Genomic DNA, 21,281 nt, shown 5'->3' with positions numbered 1-21,281 from the left:
TTACTTACTGTTTACTTAATGCTCAGTTTGCCGCTCACCTCCTGTTTAACCCTCCTAATGGTTCTGCTGGAAATTAGCCGTATTCATCGAGGCTGACAAATTAATCAATATGGTGAATTATTCTTAAACAACTGCAGACAGGACCTCGCAGTTAATTGGCGAGTCAGTCGATACGGCGTAATCTCACCTTTCATAATAAGCTACAAATGTCAACACAACCGCCGCTCGGCAAATGGAAGGACTCCTCCGAACACTCGGTGCGAGAGAAATGAATGGAAGTAGGCCATCACATACAGCAAAACATCATTGCGGGCATTTGAATTTCAAGATGCTGCAGTAAATCAAGTGAAAACAAACACAAACACCGACTTCAGCTTTTCACAAAGTCTTGCTGTCGATCCCGGGGTTTTCACTGGACTGTAACTGTTGCATATAATAATTTGTTATTTTAATTAAAACTAAACCATGTAAAATACGTATGTAGAACCATGTAGAATTTGTGTTTTGGCCCCTGGCAAAGGCTGGAGCAGATGTGGCTTTATTTTTAAACTGTCATGGCAACTTCATTCAGCTAAAGCCACTGCAAACTAGAATTATGTTCTATTTACAGATCAATTTAAATCATTCACAGATCATTTAAATAAGCGCAGACATCGATCCTGAGTCTTTGTTCCAAAAAGGGGGGCTGGAGTTCGGAGTGTTAGATTCAGGTCTTTCTTTGCCCATTTTCCCTTTAGTCCATCACTGCCATGGCTGATTGATGTGGGGAAGTGTTACCGTATGAAGTAGTATTGATTTCCTAACACGTCCTTTGAATGCTCCCTGTCTTGATGATTCAGTTCACTGATCCTGCAGGCTTGCATCATACTCAGAGGGATGTTTGCCAGACATGATGTAGCAGTGCTCGGAAAAGTCGGCTGAAGTTCTTCAGTTTTTGAGTCTCACACCTGTGGTAAAAAAAAGTGTCAAAACAGTGAACACATAACCCCAGTTTAATTTTGTCTTTCCAGATGGACTGGATCAACCCTGAGCTGTGAAGTGTGTTATGTGAGCCAAGGTGTTTTCCCACCTTGCTGGTGGTGGGGAAAGATGCTGCACTTTGTTGCCATGACAGCAGAAGTTCTTTTTGTTCTTGGGTTCCTGATGAGCGCTGCACACTCCAACCCGGTAGCGACCTTACCAGCGAGCAGAGGACGTTTGGAAAGGGTGTTGACCCAGGCCATCGGGGGGAAAAATCAGGGCAAGCAGGCCCCAGAGGAGCTGCTGCGGCAGCGGCCAGAGGATGTCAATATCTTGGGCCCCAACAAGACTGAATTGAGCCGCACAAGTCTTCAGACTGGAGGATCTGAGGGCGGGAATTCCCAGGAGGAGTGGAGTGTACAGGACAACCTAAACCAAATAGATGAGGGTCCCACCAGTGACGTAACCCTCTCTCTGGATGCTATCGATGAGTACGCCTACCCAGACTACAGGGGGAAAGGCTGCATGGATGAGAGTGGCTTTGTGTTTGCCATCGGTGAGCAGTTCACACCAGGTCCTTCGACATGTCCTTGCCTGTGCACTGACGAGGGCCCTATGTGCACCAAGCCAGAATGTCCAAAGGTTCACCCTCGCTGCATTAAAGTGGACACTAGCCAATGCTGCCCACAGTGCAAGGAGAAAAAGAACTACTGTGAGTTTCGGGGCAAAATCTACGCCTCCCTAGAAGAGTTTAAGGTGAGCCCAATAACTGCATTCACTCACTTTTTTTTTGACATGCTCAAGACTGAAAGAAGTGCTGACAACACTCATTCACTCACATTCTATCAGAGTTTATCACAGGCATTACACAGAAATAGTTACCTTAGCTTGCAGCATACAAGCGAGCAGACCGGCAGATTTAGAATGGCAAAGGTCAGCACTAGTTCTTTTGTTTTATCCTGCACACACAACACATAACCAGAGGCTATTAGCAGTGCCACTTCAGCAGTGTTTCAGACGTGATAGAATTGGAGTTATAGTAATGTTACTCATAACTCTGCAAAGCACACGGCTACACGTGGGTGTGTGTGGAGAGACGTTGGGGATTATACCGGCACGATCTTTAGTGTTTCATCTTCTGACGCTTCTTTGAAAGGCTCGACTCAGGATTGCACCACAGCGCTGGTTTAACTTCTCTTATGAGATGCAGCATTTATCAGCTTGTCTTTATGTTGGTGAGCGTCTCAGGGGGAGGTTAAGCCTAATGTGGAAATGCATTCTTCTAACTCAGCGGTTATGATTGCTCTATGTCAAGTCTCGACTCTGGGAATTCTGCAGAGAACTCTACTCTCACTCGTGCCATGTGTCAGCCTTTGTGATGTGCTGTGGGGTGTGGAGGTGGGAGGTGCTTTGAAACTAAGCAACAGGCAGGTTTTGATGCCTGATTGCAATGTTCTGGAGCATTGTACTAAGTGCTGCCTCGCTCCATTTTTCACAGTGGAGTGCCATGTGGAGGCGCAGGCCTCTACTATCTACAGCAATGCTGGTAGATAGATCCTTTGCTCTATTGTTAAGACTAAAGGTGTATAGCTTAATACAAGTGGCTGCTAAATAGAGCCTTTCAGAGAGAATGCTGGGTGCAGTTCCAAATGAACATCATCAGTCCCTGCCTTTGTCTCGTATTTATTCCGTTTGGAGACGTACAAGAACACTTGGGTAACGGAGTAATTTGTGACTCTGTTCACGCACAAAGAAAACTGGAAGCATCTTTTCTCACCATCCCATTTCTATTGATTTCTCAATATAGTGTAGTGAAGTTCAATTCTCCCCTCGGCTCCATCTAAAACGAGGCATTTATTGGCAGTTAATGTGAGGAGGAGGATGGAATGTTATAGTAGAGATTTGACTGCACACTGTCTGAAATCAGCCAGGTGTGTGTGTGTGCTTGAGAGTCAGTGACCAATATAGAGGGATTGCACAGTGGTGAGAGAGATACGGAGACAAACAAAGAGCCAGAGACAAAGATAGCGAGAAATTAATTAAGAAAACACCATGTTTGTATGTGTGCGTGAACTATAAATAAGGGGTTTTAATTGCTTTCTTTCTTATGCCTCTGCTGTTGTCCAGGTGTCTCCATGTGAGAAGTGTCGGTGTGAGCCCAGTGGAGAGGTGCTGTGCTCGGTGGCAGCGTGCCCGCAGACGGAGTGCGTGGACCCGGAGTACGAGCCGGATCAGTGCTGCCCCATTTGCAAGAGTGGTGAGTACACATTTTATGCCAGTGCAACCATTTTGGATGCGTGGTTACTGCTGCGTAAACCGCCACAGCAGACCATAGTTTCTGCTCAAGGGCACCTCAGCAGGAGTTGTTAGCTGACACATAGGATGCAGCATTCTGCACTGCAGCATTTTGCAGCGAGATCTGTTTCTTTAGCGTATTTTTACGACTGATATTGCAATCACATTGTTAAAGTTTCAGTTAATTAAGAATTATGTAATGTGACTTTTCATCACTGGAAAAAAGAACATTCAAACATTACTTCAATTGGTGACAATAATTTAAGTTCATCCAAAGCCAGCTCATACGAATAATGTTAATGTTATGGGAGGTGTTTAGCCAGGGAAGGCAGTACATGCAAGTACATGCACCCAACTCAAAATACATAATTCAAATACTTAACACAAAACTACCAAGAGTTGGACCTGGATCACAAAATAATATTATTAAATAATCATATACACTAGTTTTAACCTGAAAAAAGGGGTTTAGGGGTTTAGTTACTCTTTAAAGGGGACGTATTATACCCTATTTCTCAAAGTTAACCTAGTTCCCTGGTGTCCTAATGAACATGTCTGACATCAGTTCAATCACTCTGCCAAAACAGCCCTGTTCAGAACTCTCTTTTTAGTAGTATCTTTTTAGGTCCACCTTAAAGAACGAAACTGAAGGGACAGGAAATGACATCAGCCACAGAGGCTACTGGGAGTTAACAGCAGTTAGCATTTGGAAAAGTGATAATTTGCAGGCTCTAGCAGGTACATTGCCGTCATATATAAAATGTATCCACTGTACAGATAAATCCTCTGAGGCTGGAAGTTTGTGTAGAACTCTGTGCTGCACTGTGGAGCCAGGAATAGAACTTTTTGCGGACTTTTGGTTTTTCGGATACTGTTGTCCTCGCCAGCACTCTCGCATGCTTTACGGACAAAGCGGAGCTCCGTGAGACAACATCATCACATGTTTTATCTCCTGTACTTAGACTGAGGAGGACCATAAAAACATGAGTGAGTCATCTTTTTTCACACTTTGCCGACTGATAGGGCCTCCAGAGTCCCAAATATAAGTATTTAAATGATTAAAAAGATTTTGCACAATATGGGACCTTAAAACATGTTATATGATCCCAAATTCACACCCTGGTTCAGAAAGGTTCAGCTCATCAACATCATTAAACATTAAACATTATTATTATATGACTGTAGTCTTTGTGATCATCAGTAGGGAGTCGCACATCATCTTCAGTCTTTATGTCACATAAATGCTTGGTTTTTCTGACGGAGGCTGTGGCATACGTTCCAAATCTGTCATTACTATGTGGCGTAAAGCGGTTGCAAGTTTATGATCCAGAGAGTTCGAGAGCTCCGGCCCATCTAAGAATGAATTCTGCAGCTCAGAGTCGATTATCTCAAGTGGTTTCAAATGATTCAAGACAGCATGTCCTAGATTATGTCCCAGTGTTTTCTTGGTGTGACTCTAATGCTACATGGCAATGTCAGCAACATTGCTTCCTTCAGCAAAAAGAATGATGACTTGTGATCTGTTTCTCTGACGAGGAACCTTAAAGTGGCACAGGCTGAGTGAGTGCCATAAAACAAGCAAGCGAGCAATTTGCATGAGGAGGGGGAAAAGAGAGTCTGCATTGGAAAGGAGATATACAGCACCACATAAAAATGCCTCTTCTGTGCGAGCTACTTATTTGTTGACAGTAACTGACGCATTTATGAGTTAAACTGCAAGCAAGAGTGTTTGCTGAAACTGAACATTTATACATTTATAAATATATAAATACACATTTAGACATAGCTGATGATTCAAGTGAAATTACAAAGTCAGCCGTCTTCTACGTGGGGATGTATCCACAGCAGAAACATGAAGGTGATGGGACATGGAGATTGAAATGGATTAAATTAACAGTTGGTCAACAGAGTGCTTTATTTGGTTTCTGTTACCATCTGTTTGGTTTGTTATAATTACTCCCAGAACATCACAATAGAAAAAATAATTTATGTATCATTTTAGACTCGGGGAATCAATCATAGGTTGTCCCACTCGAAACGTGCAGCGATAAAGCGTGGAAACATTAGCAGTCACAGAGAGTTACTTCCTTTATTAATATTTGCCTGCTGTAATCTTAGCGACTACATACAGGTCCTTTGTTCCCCCCCCCCTTTTTTTTTTTGCTGTTCACCCACTTTTTATATATGCACATATTGATTATGCTGAGAGTGCTGTAGGCAGAGTTTTGGGCAGTGCTCCATATATCCCCCCTTTGCTATGCCCAGCGGATTTGCTGGGTTGCATTCACAGTCAAGGAGACAAATGTAGATGCTGTGCAGTATGTGTAGAGCTGTGGCTGTTTTTTTTTTTTTTTGAAGAGAGCATGAATCTGTAAGTCCCACCAAATCCAGGGATAATAAGGACTTTCAGTTTTGGGATACAACATCAGTCCAGATTTCCATAACCTTAGCACACATTAGCATTCAATAAACAGAGCTGACTATATGTCCAAGAAACTAACACTGTTCACTGCTACTGATTTAATTGTCGTAGTCTTTTGGGGGCTATGTGGTAAAAGAGGATCTGCAGGAATTTTACACATAAAGACCAGTTTACTCCTCATGAGTTCAGACTTACATAATGTCTTATGTGGCTCCAGATGCTCGGTCTATAAACTGGGGGCATAGAGTCTGAAATATGTCTGCTTGTATCAGGTGCAAGGCGTTTAAAAGGAAACACCATTAATTATATGATTTTGCTTCTCAGTCTACCTACACAGTTAATGTAACAAAACCATTGCTTTTTGTGTTGCCGTTGCTATAAATCTGAATTAATGTTGTCTTTGTTTACCGTGGCCACTTGAAACGCTTTGGTCACTGTTGCTGTGGAGGAGGAAAATCGAGGCTCAAATAAATTACAGCAAATTAAAAAAAAAAAAAAATTGTTTGTGAACAAACCCTGGTGTCATAGTTGCAGAATTAATTAAATTGGCTGTGAACAGAAAAGTTTGAAAATTAATTTCCAGACTGTATTGCAGCAGGCTTTTCTCTGCACCACACTGTCGGTGGCTCACAGCTCAGGATTCAGACTTGGTGACTTAATCTTTCTTGACAAATTGCACCATGGGAGTTGTAGTTAACATCCCTTTTTTATGTGCACACGCAAACTTTCACTTCTGACTGTCACTCATCCGACACTAACAAGAAAAGGTAATTTGCCTTCTCGAACTAGGAACAGGTGGCAGACAATATGCTGCCCGTGTTTACAAGTTTGCCATTTTGACTGACCCACTCGATTCACGACCTCATCCCTCTGACTCGTTTGAAGTCTGCTCATGGAGTTGCAACATTTTTGTTTGTAATTTTATGATACATCCAACGGAAAATGATGTTGATTTCCCCAAAGGCTTCAGCCCTTTGTGATTATTCCTTTGCATTTCCTGCCAGTTTGCTAAATAATTAGCCTCTGTGGGTTATAGAACACAGACCGTAGTTGTTAATATCACGTCAAGGTTCTTAGCAGCAAGGACACCATGTACATGACTAACCACAAGCTTATAAGATTCATGAAAATGGTGAAAAAGTTGGGTTGTGGAAGGCTGCAGTGTTTTCCGGCTTCATTGTCGAGACCGAAATTCACAATCTGCTGGTTTGTATTTCTCTCTTGTGCAAAGTGTATCTTTCCCTGGCTGATATAATTTACTTTTACACATTCACCGGTAGGCATGTGGTTATAATTAACCACATTTCCTACGTCGTAATGCACCCTCTGTCAGCTCAGCCTCACACTTGTGTAATCTAAAAGTGCTCGGTGGTATTTGTGAAGATGCAGTAATAGCCATTGGCATCATTTATGCTTCATTTGTGCAGCAGTCAGGCTACAGTGTTCTTAAAGTTACTGCAATGAAGAAACTCTTTTTCTTCTTTTTATTTGGTATAGTTGCCAGGGATTTTAGACTTTATTTCTACACCATGTTTTTCCTTTCAAATATTCAGGATAGGTGTGCATATGAGCATCCCACTGATTATTAAACAGCAAATCAGTATGTATTTGACATCCTCTTTTTTGGTCTAGTGATATTTCTGGCTCGGATTTGATGAACAGTGCTGGCGGAGCAGTCACTATGTAAACACAATGTTTGTAAACACTGTCTGAATCATCAAAATTCTCCGTGAAGCCTTAAACGCAGTTAAATTAATGGATATACATGGAAATTTAAACCAGAGTGAAGCCTCTAAAAAAAAAAAAAAAGTTGACCAACATCATTTCCATAGGCAGTGGTTGTTGTTTTCCCCCCGTGTGAATCGTGACAGACATACTAGAGACAGAACACCGCCGCCATTGTCCTTACTTATGGAAGCAGAGATCAGCCACGGTTGCTACTACATATTGTTTTCATTGCGATGTCTTGTCTCACAACGAGATAAAAATGCGAGATAACAGACTTGTTTTCTCTTGATAACGAGATAATTTATCTGCTTCCCCGGGTGAGTCTGGGCTGGTTGGTCATGCAGATGCGAGTGAAAAACGAAAGAGGGAGGTTGGAGGGAGATCAGAATAATAACTATAATGAAAAAAACACAAGAGCAGTGAAAGTAGAGTTTGACAAAGAAAAGCTTAAGGAACAAGGACCAGAAGTGGATGGTAATGAGGCGTGTAATAAATGTGTGCAATAATAAAGAATATGGTGTAAAGAGACACTTTGCCAGATATCACAGAACCTGTGATCAAAACGACGAGGATCAATGATTATTATTTCCAATCTCGTCACTGTTGATACATGATACATGCTGATGAAGGCAAACAAGGTTGCGGGAGGTTGTGTGGAAGTTTCCCTTCTGTTGTTTGCCTGTTCTGCAGATGTTGTTTGAGGTGCAGGCAGATGCTCCAAGGAACTCTGGTGCACACGAAGGGTAACATCAAAGCTCAGCTCATTAATGGGAACAAATTAATTATCCAGATGTGTAAATGTGATCACAGGAGGAAAGAAAGTCGAGGAGTTTCAGAGTCAAGTTTCAAATTAAAGTACAGAAAATGAAAGATAAAAAAAAACTTTAGATCTATTAGTGTCCCATTCAACAAGTAATTTTTTTTTTTTTTACTCTCATTTCCCAGATAACAGGCCTCCTCCTCCTCCTCCTCCGAACAGTTTTGCTCACCACTGACATAAATTGAAATGAAGTTTTTCAGTGTTTGATAAATTCATCAATTATGCACAGGCATTATCTTGGCCTTTTCACACATGCAGAATCGATGCTTATGGCGCTGCACCCTCTCTCAGTGTGTTATTCAGCCTGTATGCATGCAGACACTTGCGGAAGAGCCAGGGGAGGAAGATGAAAGTGAGAGGTATCGCTTACATCCACCCCAGACAGTTGTTCATGAATATCAAAGACCGGCTGTGAATGGAGGCAGGTTCTTACTTGTTATCTTAAAGCAGTAGAACATACTGCAATAAAATGGCTTCATACTATCTAAAGTTTGGGACTATATCGTTCTTTTGCCTTAACAAGGTTTAATTAAACAATATTGATTCACTCAGGAACACCTCATCAATAAAGGGCAAAGAGGAGCGGAAATACAAAAAAAAAACTGCGCTTTCTAGGGGAGTTTTACGGATGCTAATATTTATAATGTGTTATTTTCCTTTCTTTAACATGCAGGTAAAGGACATGGACGTGTTTGTAATATCGCAGCCAAGTTTTTCCCCCTCGCAGCATCTGTTTTTTTTTTTTATAAAGAATGTTAGGGGAAACAAATCAATGAAGGAGACGCTTCTCTCCTTGCCTCCTCAGATGTATCCTCCCTCCCTTTTGTCCTTTGCTCTTGCAGGGTATCGCCTTGGCAACGCATGAGGAAACAAGTGGGGCTCTTCAAGGCTCAGACATTAGGGTCAACACTAATCTGGGGAGGGGAGGGCAGTGATAAAATCACTTCATATAGAGCAACACAAGACGTCATAGCCTGGTTGCCAAGAGGGATAGAGACTCATTTAAATTAGAGCAGGCATGAATCATAGAGGACATTTTAAAATGTGGAGAGGTTTTTTTTTTATTTTTATTTTTTTATTTAAGAGTAACACATCAAAAAGCTCATGAGTAAAAGGGAAGTTTTTATATGCTGATGAAATAGTGTGGTTTGCCATCGATGAATAAGGAATAGTTGACCAAACTGAGCTTGGTACTAATCATTCTTCTTGCATGGAACATGTTTATTACATGTGGCTGATTTACTGCAATAATTCATTTACTACTAGAATACAATAATGGACATTGTTTTCAATTCAGAATTGATTTTAAGTTTCTTTTTCTTTAGCACTTAATGGTCTGGCACCTCAGTATATTACATTTATGCCCATATATCCCTGACAGTACCTTGAGATCCTCTTTTTAACTGTTCCAGATTCTTAGCATGAAAACAGAAGGGACAGCAGTCCTGACACTCCCTGCCTGAGGAATTATGACGGACAGAGTAGCTTCCTTTAAATCAAATCTCAAAACATACATTTAATCATTCTGCATTCACAGATTTTACTTAAATGTAGATTATTTGTCATGATTATTGTTGTGCTGAAGAAAACAGTTACTGCCAAAACGCACAAAGACGGTTGAGAATTGAAAATGTGGAAATTGTTCTTTTATATGAAAAGATTATGTGGAAATAAAGTGATCCATTAACATTCAGTGCATACAAGAGGGATAGAGACAGCGAAGCAGTCAGGACCAGACCAACAAAGCAGCACTGGAATTTCAGCCTTAAAAAAAAAAAAAAAAGATTTATGGTGATAATCTATTCCAATTAAGTCATTATTGTATTTACTGAGTCAGTCCAAGAACTGATCCCCTAGACAACATTCAAACACATTGTTTTAATGGACTAAATGGCCATTTTCATTGTGTTTTCTATCAAACTAACAACAATGGAGTTGCACTTTGCACTTCAGGCCATGTGCTGTAGATCATACCAGACCATAAACCAACACTCACTCACTCATTCATGGACGACCGCTCTATCCTCCGCATGAGGGTCACGGGACATAGGGCACGATACACCCTGGAGAAGAAAAAGAATAATTTATTTAACACAAGAATCCCATTTCTTTTGTCTGGTTGGAGAACAACAATTTTCTTTTCAACAAACAGTTTAAAAGTGAGATCTAGCAGCACATTGTTTGCTATCAAAACATAAGCTCAAACTGAGACCTTTTCCATTGAAAGACACACGGGCAACTCATCGATATTTATAGCGAGGCGTAAGCCCTATTCCCACTGCTCCAAAAACCCATTTAATCCCGGGTTAAAATGAGGCGTGTTTACTCTGCATTCACTCCTGAGTCAAATGTCTCCTCAATGCACACAGGGTTTTATCGGCTTCAGCTCCATTCAGCGTGAGTGGGAATGTAAGACCCAGGTGAACGTGCTAATTTCATCATCGTCTGCTCTCTTTTATAATTACGTATAGTGTGAAGGAGCCAATATGGTCGAGCCCCGGTTGGAACAAGGGCCTTTCTGCATGGAGTTTGCATGTTCTCCCCGTGTGTGCATGGGTTTTCTCCAGGTTCTCTGGCTTCCTCCCACAGTCCAAAAACATGCAATATGGGGATTAGGTAAATTGGTCACTCTAAATTGACCATAGGTGTGAGAGTGTGAGTGAATGGTGGTTTGTCTCTGTCCAGGGTGTACCCCGCCTATCACCCTAGGTCAGCTGAGATAGGCACAGCACCCCCCGCGACCCTCCGGTGGAGGATAAAGCGGTAGATGATGGATGGAGCCTATAGTGGGCCACATGGTGTTGGTGTAGCACTCTTGCCTTTGCAGCAAGAAGACCCGAGTGTACGACCTGGTCCGAACAAGGGCCTTTCTGCGTGGAGTTTGCATGTTCTCCCCATGTGTGTGTGGGTTTTTCTCCGGGTTCTCCTGCTTCCTGCTCAGTCCAAATACATGTAATATGGGGATTAGGTGAATTGGACACTGTAAATCAGGGGCCTCAAACTCAAAATCACCTGGGGGCCAGTGAACTTCTAGGCTGGTCAGGAGGGGGGCGGGCAAGTGGAAAAAGTCCAACAGAAACATTTACCGTTTAGTGATTAGAAATTAAATGTATATCTAAATGTAAGATTGAATGGTTGTTTGTCTCTATGTGGCCCTGTGATGGACTGCCGAGCTCTCCAGGGTGACCCGCCTATCGCCCTATGTCAGGGGTCTGCAACCTGTGGCTCCAGAGCCTCATGTGGATCTTCAGCCCCTCTGCAGTGGCTCCTTGTAGTGTTTATTTTTATTTTATTTTCATGTTTTTTGACACTTTATTGTAGAGATAAAGGCGTATATAAAAGCGTTTTGATATTTTGTGCATTACATTCAATGTCTACGTCCAATACCCCCACACTTTATAAGAGGTTTATAAGTTTTCTTTTTGTAGTTCTAAAATGTCATAAATGGGACAAAGTGTAGTTCTTTAAAAATAGCATATATACAGTGAATAAAAAACTTACATGATATTAACTTAATTTTAAGAGTCAAATAGTTGTTTTTTTGTGGCTCCAGATGAATTGTATTTGGGTGGAGAAGTGACAGAATGGCTCTTTTCATTCTAAAGGTTGCAGACCCCTGCCCTATGTCATCTGAGATTGGCACAGCAGCCCCCATGACCTGCCTGTGGAGGATAAAGCGGTAGAAAATGGATGGATGAATGGAGCCTATAGTTTCACAGTAGACAAAAACGTGAGACTCTGTGGAAGATATAATTCTCTAGTCAGTTTGGATCTGGACTGTGAAAGACAACCTGATTTAATTTTTAGATAACGATGGGAAAAAAAAGTGGGACATTTTGCATGGTGTAATACATTCACAAAAGGTAAAAAGGACACTTTGTCATCCTTTGGTTCAAATCTTTAAGGACAATGGTATAATTTGTTATCTAAAGGCCATGTTTCTGTGCTGGACGTCACAGAAGAAAGGTCAGCAATTATTTGTCACATTATGTCGAAGCAGTTGGAGTCGTGTGGGTCACTGAATGGATTTTAGCTTTTGTCTGCACAGATCTTATTTTCTCATTTTTCCCTCTGAATGAAAACCATTGTTAAAGCAACGTCCAAATCCATTTTTCACAATGCAGATCCAGAAAGAGGAGACAAACAAAAATGTGAGTGACGTCAAAGCATAAACTAGTTTTATGAGGTTGAAGTAAATGAAAGTCTTCCAGTAAACTAAAGCCTGTCACCTGGGCTCTGTGGTGCTGACTGGGGAAGGTTTGTGGCTGCTTCCCTGTGAAGGACATTGGTTATGACAGTTGTGCGGCTTGTGTGCAGCTGGGTTGTTGAGCCACAAAGATTTGTCAGTCGACCCAGCAGCTGAAGACAACATATGCAAAGAAACATTCACATGATGTGGCACTTTCATCAAAATACACCGCACATTTGAAACAATGAATTCACGCAGCATCCCTGAAAGAAATTATTCATATTGTTGTTAAATGAGAGTCTCTCCTCACAAAGTTCTCCTGCTTCCTGTCTTTATGAGGCAAGGTCAGTTTAATTTCACATTTATAATGCAAATGTACTCAAGAAATGCATTAAGATAAGTAATTTCTGCCATTCTTCTTCTTCCATTACCCTTTAATGGAGCTTTGCAGCTTTTGAACATTTCAGTAGTTGTGGGGTGTGATGATTAGGATGTGTCCTCATTTCCCTGTCTATTATCTGGCATTGGAGCCAAAAGCCACAGGTGCTAATGGCTATCTTTTTCACACGCCGCTTGTGCCAACTTCCAACATGCTGTAGTGACAGTTTAGGTCCAACTGTTCATGCACGTGCACCGTCCATTTGTCTCTGCCTCTGTGCGTGTCATTGAAAAGCTCTTGAGGAGCCCATAAAAATCTTTTTCTGCCACACAGAGTGATGGTGAGATGAGAATATATTATATTAATGAGGCAAACGGCAAATAGGTGGGTGTGATATGAATGGCAGAATAATGGTGGTGGTGGTGGTGGTGGTGCCAAACCCATGCATTAATTAGCACAACTGAATGTCAGGCAACCGTAAATGACTGGCTGACAAGCTGTGGTTTTAATCCTAGCTCCAGGAGGACGTACTTTTGATTTATACTGTAAAGTGCATGATTATTGCACCACCAACCCCCCCTCCGCCCCTTTATTTCCCAGCATATCCTTGACAAACGCGTGTTTTATTTGACACACTGTGCTCTAAATGCTGCTAATGATGATGAATCAGTAGCGACAGTGGTCTGGGCCACAGGATGAGTTGTTATTCAGAAAGGGGGTGTGTGCGTTCATCTGAAGACTTACAAATGTGTTAGGGTTGACATTTTGACAGGTCTCTGCAAACTGCTCTCATTGATTGATGTGCCATCTTGCTGCTTCTGGGCGCTAGCGTCCAGTGAAACGCAGTGGCTGCAGCGGAAAGTCTTCCTATTTATCAGCATCTTAATTATACAAGAGAGTGGCTCAAGACCTTATTAGTAAGAGGGAAATAGCTATTGTAACGCTCTACCTGATGTTGTGGAAGCAATTCCCTCTGTGTTTATATTTTCGCTGTGCAGCTTTAAAGATAATGGATGATTTATGAGGACTTATCCCAGCCACTGGTCAGAGGCATAGACATGTTCACTAAACAAAAAGCCTTTCCCCATTTCCACATCACTAGTACCAAAGAAAGTACTGTAATTCTAAGGGGAACACACTTACATTTGCAATTGTGGGCTTGGCAAGTGGATTTCTGAGAGCACAAAATAACAAAATAAGGCTCCTCTGGTGGGTGGTTGATTTTTTTTGCACGTCTCTGGGCTCCTCACAGTGCTCCCTTCCTAACTACTTCTACCTAAACATCAAAATGTCCATTAGTTAGCCAATTTCCTCCCAAATAATAAAAAGAGCAGTACCTTTGGGTGCACTTAAGAACTGAATTAAAGCACCGCAAAACAGTTCTTAATTTGGTTTTTATGAACAATTCCACTGTGAGAACCTACCTTGACATTACATATGGAGATGAGCTGCCTTCACTGAGATTTATGCTTCGCGTTGTAGTGCAGCCAGTCGCGAGGAGGGTGGAACAAAATATTAAAAGAGGTCTTGTGTGCGAACCTATAATTCAATCAGACACACCGAGTCCAAATTAAAACAAAAAAGACGGGTTTTAATGTGAAAATTACTGAACTAAACAGCGAAAGAGTTAATCATATGGATCTGCAGTGTAATCACTGTATTCCCAGCATGCATCTCTCCTGAGAGCTTGAGCTGAATGAAAAATGCTCCTCTGCATAAACCATGAATGGTCAGCCGGTGGATTTTGAGCATGTTAACGATTGCCAGCGGAAAATCTATTTTTATAGGCAGATATGAAACCACTGCCGATTTCCAACTTTAAATGGACCAATTGAAAATTGTTTATTGTTTTTGCTCTATCTGTGATCAGTGTTGGTTTCACCCTGAGTTAAATCCTGGCAGAAAAGGCCACGGACAGTGCCAGCAGCAGACTGTTCATAAATCCTGCCTCTTGTCTTGTGTGTCTATTAATTTTCTGTGCCTCTTATATTCTGATAACCAGAGCAGTGTTTTATAAAAGGAATCAATGAAAGCCCAGATGTGAGCCCATTTTCCACTGAGAGCAATGAAACGAAGAGCAGCTCAGTTGCTCTTCTATGACCGACTATATTTAACTTAACAGAGATGTTATGAAATTATCTCAAAGGAAAATGAAAGTGAAAATAAATAACTGTGTTTAACAGTGTGATCGCAACAGATGTTATCTTGGTTCCCTCCAAAATGTTCTTGCAGTTACACGACAGGTGAACTGACAACCTCAAAACACGGTGTTTTGAGGTTGTCAAAACCTCAAAACACCGGACTTACAAATCTGGTATGGACTTACAAATCTGGTATTTATTGCGCTGCTTAATTTAATCCTGGGTTTAAATGTTTTTTTTGCTTTTCTCTCTAGTGCAAATGTGTTTAATCATCATTCACTCCTGGGTTAAATTGCTCTGCAACGCACACAGGTTTTTATTAGCTTCAGATCAGGACCTGGGAGAGCTCGTTCGTTTCTTATTTTCTGCTCCATTTTTGGCGGAGATAGGTCATTTCTGGCCCAACACAACAATGTGCATTCACCCTCTGGCCATTAGCCATTAGTGTTTCTAGGAAACAAGAAAGATTGTTTGAAAAAGTGAACATTGTGACATGAACTCCACGGTGTTGTTGTTTTTGTTTTTTTCCCTCTTCCAGCCCCGTCAAATTGTGTTCTCTGTGACATGTCACATTTTTTGTGAAAGAACAAAAAAACAACACAGGGCAGACAATCACTGGCAAGGTGAATGGTGTTTCTGCTGCTTCAAGCCTCGTTTACGCTTGCTCGTGACACTGTGGCGCGGGGCACCGCAGACGGTGCGCCACCTACAAGCATGCACAGAGGCGTTTATGCTCAACGTGCAGTATTCGCCTCAACGGCAGGGGGCGTACAACCAAAATATTCAGTGTATGAGCAGGAAGTCAAGGTGTGCTAACGTCATTATCCAACATGGCTTTGGTTGCTACAAAGTTTATTTTACTATTTTGTTGTGTGGTGCAGTAGAGATGGCGTAAGTAAAGTATGTTGCCTAGCAACAGTAGTAAACAACAACATTCACAAAGCTGTTTTTCCACGTCCTCTGGCAAAAGTAATCGTCTTTTTGTAACGTGGTAGCAATCTCCTTCCATGAAGTTAAGGCCATTTGACTGTCTTGGTGCTCTCGGACAGAAGAGTCATAGAAATGCCAAGCGGTCTGCACGACCGGAGTTGGTGTGCACCGCAGCCGACAAAGTTCCTAAAAATTCTCGAGCCATGACACCTTTTGGAGCTGCCACGCCCGGTCCGACACAGGATATGATGTCATATTTGTTGCCTGGCGCACTACGGCAACCGTGAACCAAGCTTTAAACCTCGTTTATACTCGCACGCACGCGCCCTACGCGCATGCACACTCAGCACATTGTTCGTTACAGCAGCGGGCGTACAACCAAAATATTCAACTTGTGCTGCCGGGTAAACACTGTCTAGCAACATTAGTAAACAACAACTTTCCGCATATCGCTTACAGTCGTCTGACGTACATTCGTACATTCCTTCGACTGTCCGTGTTTCACGTATTGGGACAGACATCCCGGCTCCACCAGAATCACCGGGAGGGCTTTTCCCCCTGGGTCACCACTTAATCCATGGGCTCGTCTTTTGCCCTTCACAAAGCGATCCCTCTTTCTTTTTTTTTTTCACGTCCTACGGCAAAAACCATCGTCTTTTTGTAACTCACTAGCTATGCCATTATTAACGGCACAAACACTAGGTTTTCTTTTTTTTAACCAAACTCTTTTTAGAATAGAAAGTCTGTGATTTTACACTGAAGCACAAAGTAGTTGTTAATCCACTGCTGACTTCAGCAGTAAGTTTACATATGCTAGATAATTTCTCTTAGATTTAGCTCAGTGGCACACACTGAGAACTGAGAATGACCGGTTTACAAACCTCAGTTGAAAAGGGCAGTCTAATGGTGACAAAAAGCCGCAACCATGCTCTTAAGATATTGCAGACCTATGCACATGGAGATGCTGATATTTATTAGGTGAACCTTTTGTTGACTGGCTAAAATCTGTTGTGTCCTCAGTCCTTGACGGCAGTCATGGTAACAGTGAGAGTGAGGCACCCAGATGGGTCCATGGACAAGGCAGTGCACTTAGAAAACTCAGTTTTGCTGCACTTTATCTGTTAAATACGGCGATTATTTAACATAAACGTATAAAACCACTTGTCATAGCAGACCAAGAAACTGTGAGTGAAAATTTGGACTAATGTTCACAATCTCTTTTCATTTGTATATTAATCAACATGCTTTCTATCTAGTTACACTCCTAACCAGGAGGCATAGGTCACATGCATGCAGATATAACACGCTGTTAGTCTGAGTCAGTGCACTGATGCTTCTAATGTCAGTGTTCAGTGTCACTGGTGGGTTGACAGACTGAAAAGAACAAGCAACGGCAGGATTTAAGGGCTGCCATATTCCATAAATCACCTGCGTTCAGATTGACAGGTGCAGTTTCAAATAGATTGGGATCTTTGGAGCAGCACAAAAGGAATATGACTTTGAATTGTTTGTTTGGTCGTTAAACTGTGTTTTTCCACTTTGAACGGCGTCCTTGGCGTTCATAGTTATAGTCGTGTACCACAGAAGAGTGCAACCTCAATAACACAGGTTTGGATTCTTCGTCTCCGGGGTGGGTGGTTACTGTCTGTCGGTGGTTTTGTTTTATCGTGTGAAAGCTCTTTGATTTGCATTGCTTTGTTTGGCTAAGTGCTATATAAATGGACATTGGCATCAACACAGGACAACATGGAAACAGTGTGTACAGTCTATCTAAAGAGTTTTCCTGTTTTTTTTTTTTTTTCTCTCACGTACCACCCACAGGACCAAATTGCTACGCGGACACGACAGTCATACCAGCCGGCCGTGAGGTGAAGATTGATGAGTGTACAATCTGCTACTGCACATACGAGGAGGGCACATGGCAGATTGAGCGTCAGGCCACCTGCAGTAAGAACGAGTGCCAGCGGAGCTAAAGACTGGCCCAATGAGAGGGGACATTGGCACACAACACCAGCGCCGGTCCGCATGTAAACTCAGCCTTTCACCCAGTCTACCGGACATCAGGGTCGGACAGCAGCCCTCAAGCAATTCAACATTTATACCCTGGTCACTCCTGCATTACAGAAAAAAAAAAAAAAAGCTTTTCTGAAAGTTTATAATCCACACACAGAATATCTATTTATCTATGTATGAAATTATTTATGAATATTTACAAATATAGGGGTCATAAATGCTTAACTAGTGAAGAAAAAAAATATTTTTTATAGCCTCTGTATTTTAATAAGCAATGTATCGGACCAGAGGTCAACAAAATAATAGAATGTACAGAACACACACACACACACACACACACACACACACACACACAGCTGTTTTTGAAGGTGAAAACCTCAATGTCTCAACATGTGGTGTCATGAGAGAAATCCTGACACCTGCTCCTCTACCACCAAAGTGCAGACTAGACGCGTGTGATCCGCTTCAGAGTGCTGAGGAAAGACTGCCTGTGCTGGATGATCGAGTACAGATATAAAAATAAAAAAAACAAAATGAGGAAAAAGGAGCATTCAAGCACTTGACTGTTTCTTGTTTTCTTATCTTCTTTTCTGGATGTTCAAGTGTGATTTGATTTGGAAGTGCTTTTTTGTATTTCTCTTAGTACCGTGTTCATGTTTCAAATAAATGCCAATCTGTGCTTGGTAAAATTTTCAATTTGTACTTTTGAATTTGTCAACTTTAAAAAAATAAATAAATGTTTGTACGGGGATTATCAGCACCAATTCATCCCTTACCAAAACACCTTGCGTGAGCAGTTGTTCCACTTTAGCTCTTTTTTAACAGCAGCCCAAATGGACAAACCAGCCACAGCGTGAGAAAGAGAAACAAAGAAAAACTTTATCCTTTCTTGTATACAAAAGCCGCAATAGTTTCCAATTCATGAAGATACAGTAAAACATCACAATTGACCCGGTGTTGGCTGGGATTAGCTCCACAAAGTTAGACGATGAACAGATAAAAAATATCTCCACTATCTCTGTGTCTGGGGGGGGTGACAAACTTTAACAAATCCATGTTTTAGATGTTAGCATTTTTTTCGTTTTGATGTTCTGGTGGTGGAATGTGTTTCAGGAAGGCTACAGGTAAATATTTGAAGAGCTGTTGGTTATTAGTCATACTTTGATGTCATTTCCAAGAGCTATTAGCATCACATTTTAAACACGAGAGGCTGGAAAGTGTTTTAGCTTCATTTAATAAAGGCCAAACTGGACTCTTCAGTGTCACTGATCCCAATTTGTTTCCAAAATCTAAAAACTGAAAGGTCATTTGGCTTGGAGCATATTTCTTCTTCTTTTTTTTTCTTCTTTTTTTAAATATATCAAATCATTGTTTCCAATTTGAGGATGAAATATAATTAATGCATGTATCTGGCAGAGCTATGGGGCTCACAGACCAGCAGATCAAAAATGATGATTAATAATTCAACTCTAGGTAATAAACACTGAAGGGCAGGGTATGATAATTGCAGGCAGATGCTGTGTGTCTCTGTCTTTCCCTGTTATCGTTTTGCATTTGTGCTGTGCTGATCTCTGCGTCACCCTTTGCAATGTGCTGGCCACGCCTCGAAACACTTTGATCAAGGGGTTGCCAGACAACGCTGTTGCACCTCCAGCAGGGAAACGTGCCTGCAAGCCAGCCACCAGGATTGAGGTAAATAAGCCTTAATGCATGTACATGCTACATAGCAGGCATCGCTGAGAGCAGTAGGGGAGCAGTGGCACACATCTATTAGGGTTTCTTGACAGCTTGAACTCCCCTGTTTCTGTGACTCGCAGACCAGACCCATTCATTCGAGGAAAACCAAGACCTGTGGCCGTGCATGCAAGAGGCAAATGATTGTGGGAATTTTCTCTCTTCACTTATATTATAAAGAGCTCATTTTAATGTGCTCAGTTCTTTCTCCCCAGGTTTCTACTATTTTAAGATATCACCACTGTGCTGTCTCTCTCAGTTAGTATATAAGGTATAGTCTCCTCGTGGAAATTCATTTTGAGGTCAGTCGCGATGCATACATCACAATAAATGAATAAATGCATAGTGTGTTCTCCATTTTGCACCATAATACTCCATTATTGTCTACTTTCAGGAGAGCCACACCTGCTGTCCCCCGGCTTATAAAGCAACGACTCTTACCAGAGATTTTCTCCGTCACACCTATCTGCTTCGTCCAGGCCATTAACATTTACAAATGTCGTTAGATCATATTCCAGCACTCGCTCAACAACAGTTGTGTGTTTGATTGAAGAGAAGGCGGCGGCGATTAAACCTGGCGATAAAGTCTACTCATCAGAAACATCGCTGCTGTGTCTTTTACTTCGACATAAAACTCCCAGCAGTGATAACTGGCTACACTCCTTCAAACACACGCCATTAATTGGACACATCTCTTGGAGAAACCCACAAGCCTTGCACTTGGGCTTGCCAATGCTATAATTAGGCTTCTGTACTCTTCTGGACAAAGTGCATTGGCGCACACACTGAGATGAGATGTGTTCATATTACAATAGGTGATGAAATTCATGATTACTTTATAGCAACGGGCCAGCTCTGTCATTTCAGATGAAAACATCATATACCCTCTGGTCAACAATGGGACAGTGAAAGCTTCAAGCACATGCGGTATTACAGTGAGACTCACAAATACAAAAGGAGTGAAACCAAGCAATAATGGTCCTTCATGAAGATTAGTGAAGACCGTGCTCTAACCAAAACGACTCTGAATCTAAAATACAGTTTAGTATTCATGTCGCGTTCATGCACGTCATCGATGACTCATCGGATACATTTTCAAGCTTTTTAAGCATAAGCACTGTGTTATTTCTGCCTGCGAGCATGGAAACACCGTGACATCAGCGCAACCTCAGAGAAAAGGTTGTAAAGTAATTACATATGATTTCATATTTGTGTTCAGTGATCAGAGGCGCTTCCGCTCATCAGTGCACAGTTGGGGCCTGGCTCCTTGTGCGGCTTGCGAGTGCGTTGCAGAGGACTTAACCTCAGACGACATTTATCATGGACTGTCACAGTTATCGGGCACCGAATGGGATGCATGGCCTGACAGTTATGGACAACGACACAGTGGCTGTGGGAGGTTTGCCCGGTTGAACCCCGCGAGATTTCTGAACATCGTACCCAAATGAAAGAAGAAGACGTTTTCTGATTTGATCGTAGAAATGGAGCGTAAGTTTAGGAACATGACCTTGACAGCTCTGGTTGCTCAACAATATTTATAATTCATGTATTTTTAACTCTTATTTGATAATATTTTCCTGATATGTCTTTCTCAGCCAATAGGTCACGGGGGTCACTGGTGCCAATCTCAGCTGACATAGGGCAAAAGGCGGGTCACAACCTGGACAGGT

General features: G+C 41.8%; 1 protein-coding gene across 1 annotated transcript; it reads left to right on the top strand.

Annotated features, from left to right (window-relative positions):
• Positions 1 to 1,089: 1,089 nt before the first annotated feature.
• On the top strand, positions 1,090 to 17,837 carry vwc2 (von Willebrand factor C domain containing 2; the record flags this gene model as incomplete). Its single annotated transcript, XM_083897866.1, has 3 exons — positions 1,090 to 1,716; positions 3,088 to 3,217; positions 17,686 to 17,837. 3 exons carry the CDS (start codon positions 1,090 to 1,092, stop codon positions 17,835 to 17,837), a joined length of 909 nt encoding a protein of 302 aa, XP_083753992.1.
• Between the last annotated feature and the right edge of the window lie 3,444 nt (positions 17,838 to 21,281).

Source organism: Microchirus variegatus (assembly GCF_963457635.1).
Source record: "Microchirus variegatus genome assembly, chromosome: 11".
In the NCBI taxonomy this organism is placed as follows: Eukaryota; Metazoa; Chordata; class Actinopteri; order Pleuronectiformes; family Soleidae; genus Microchirus; species Microchirus variegatus.
Note: the sequence above shows the minus strand (reverse complement) of the source record. Positions and strands in the feature narration are given on the sequence as shown.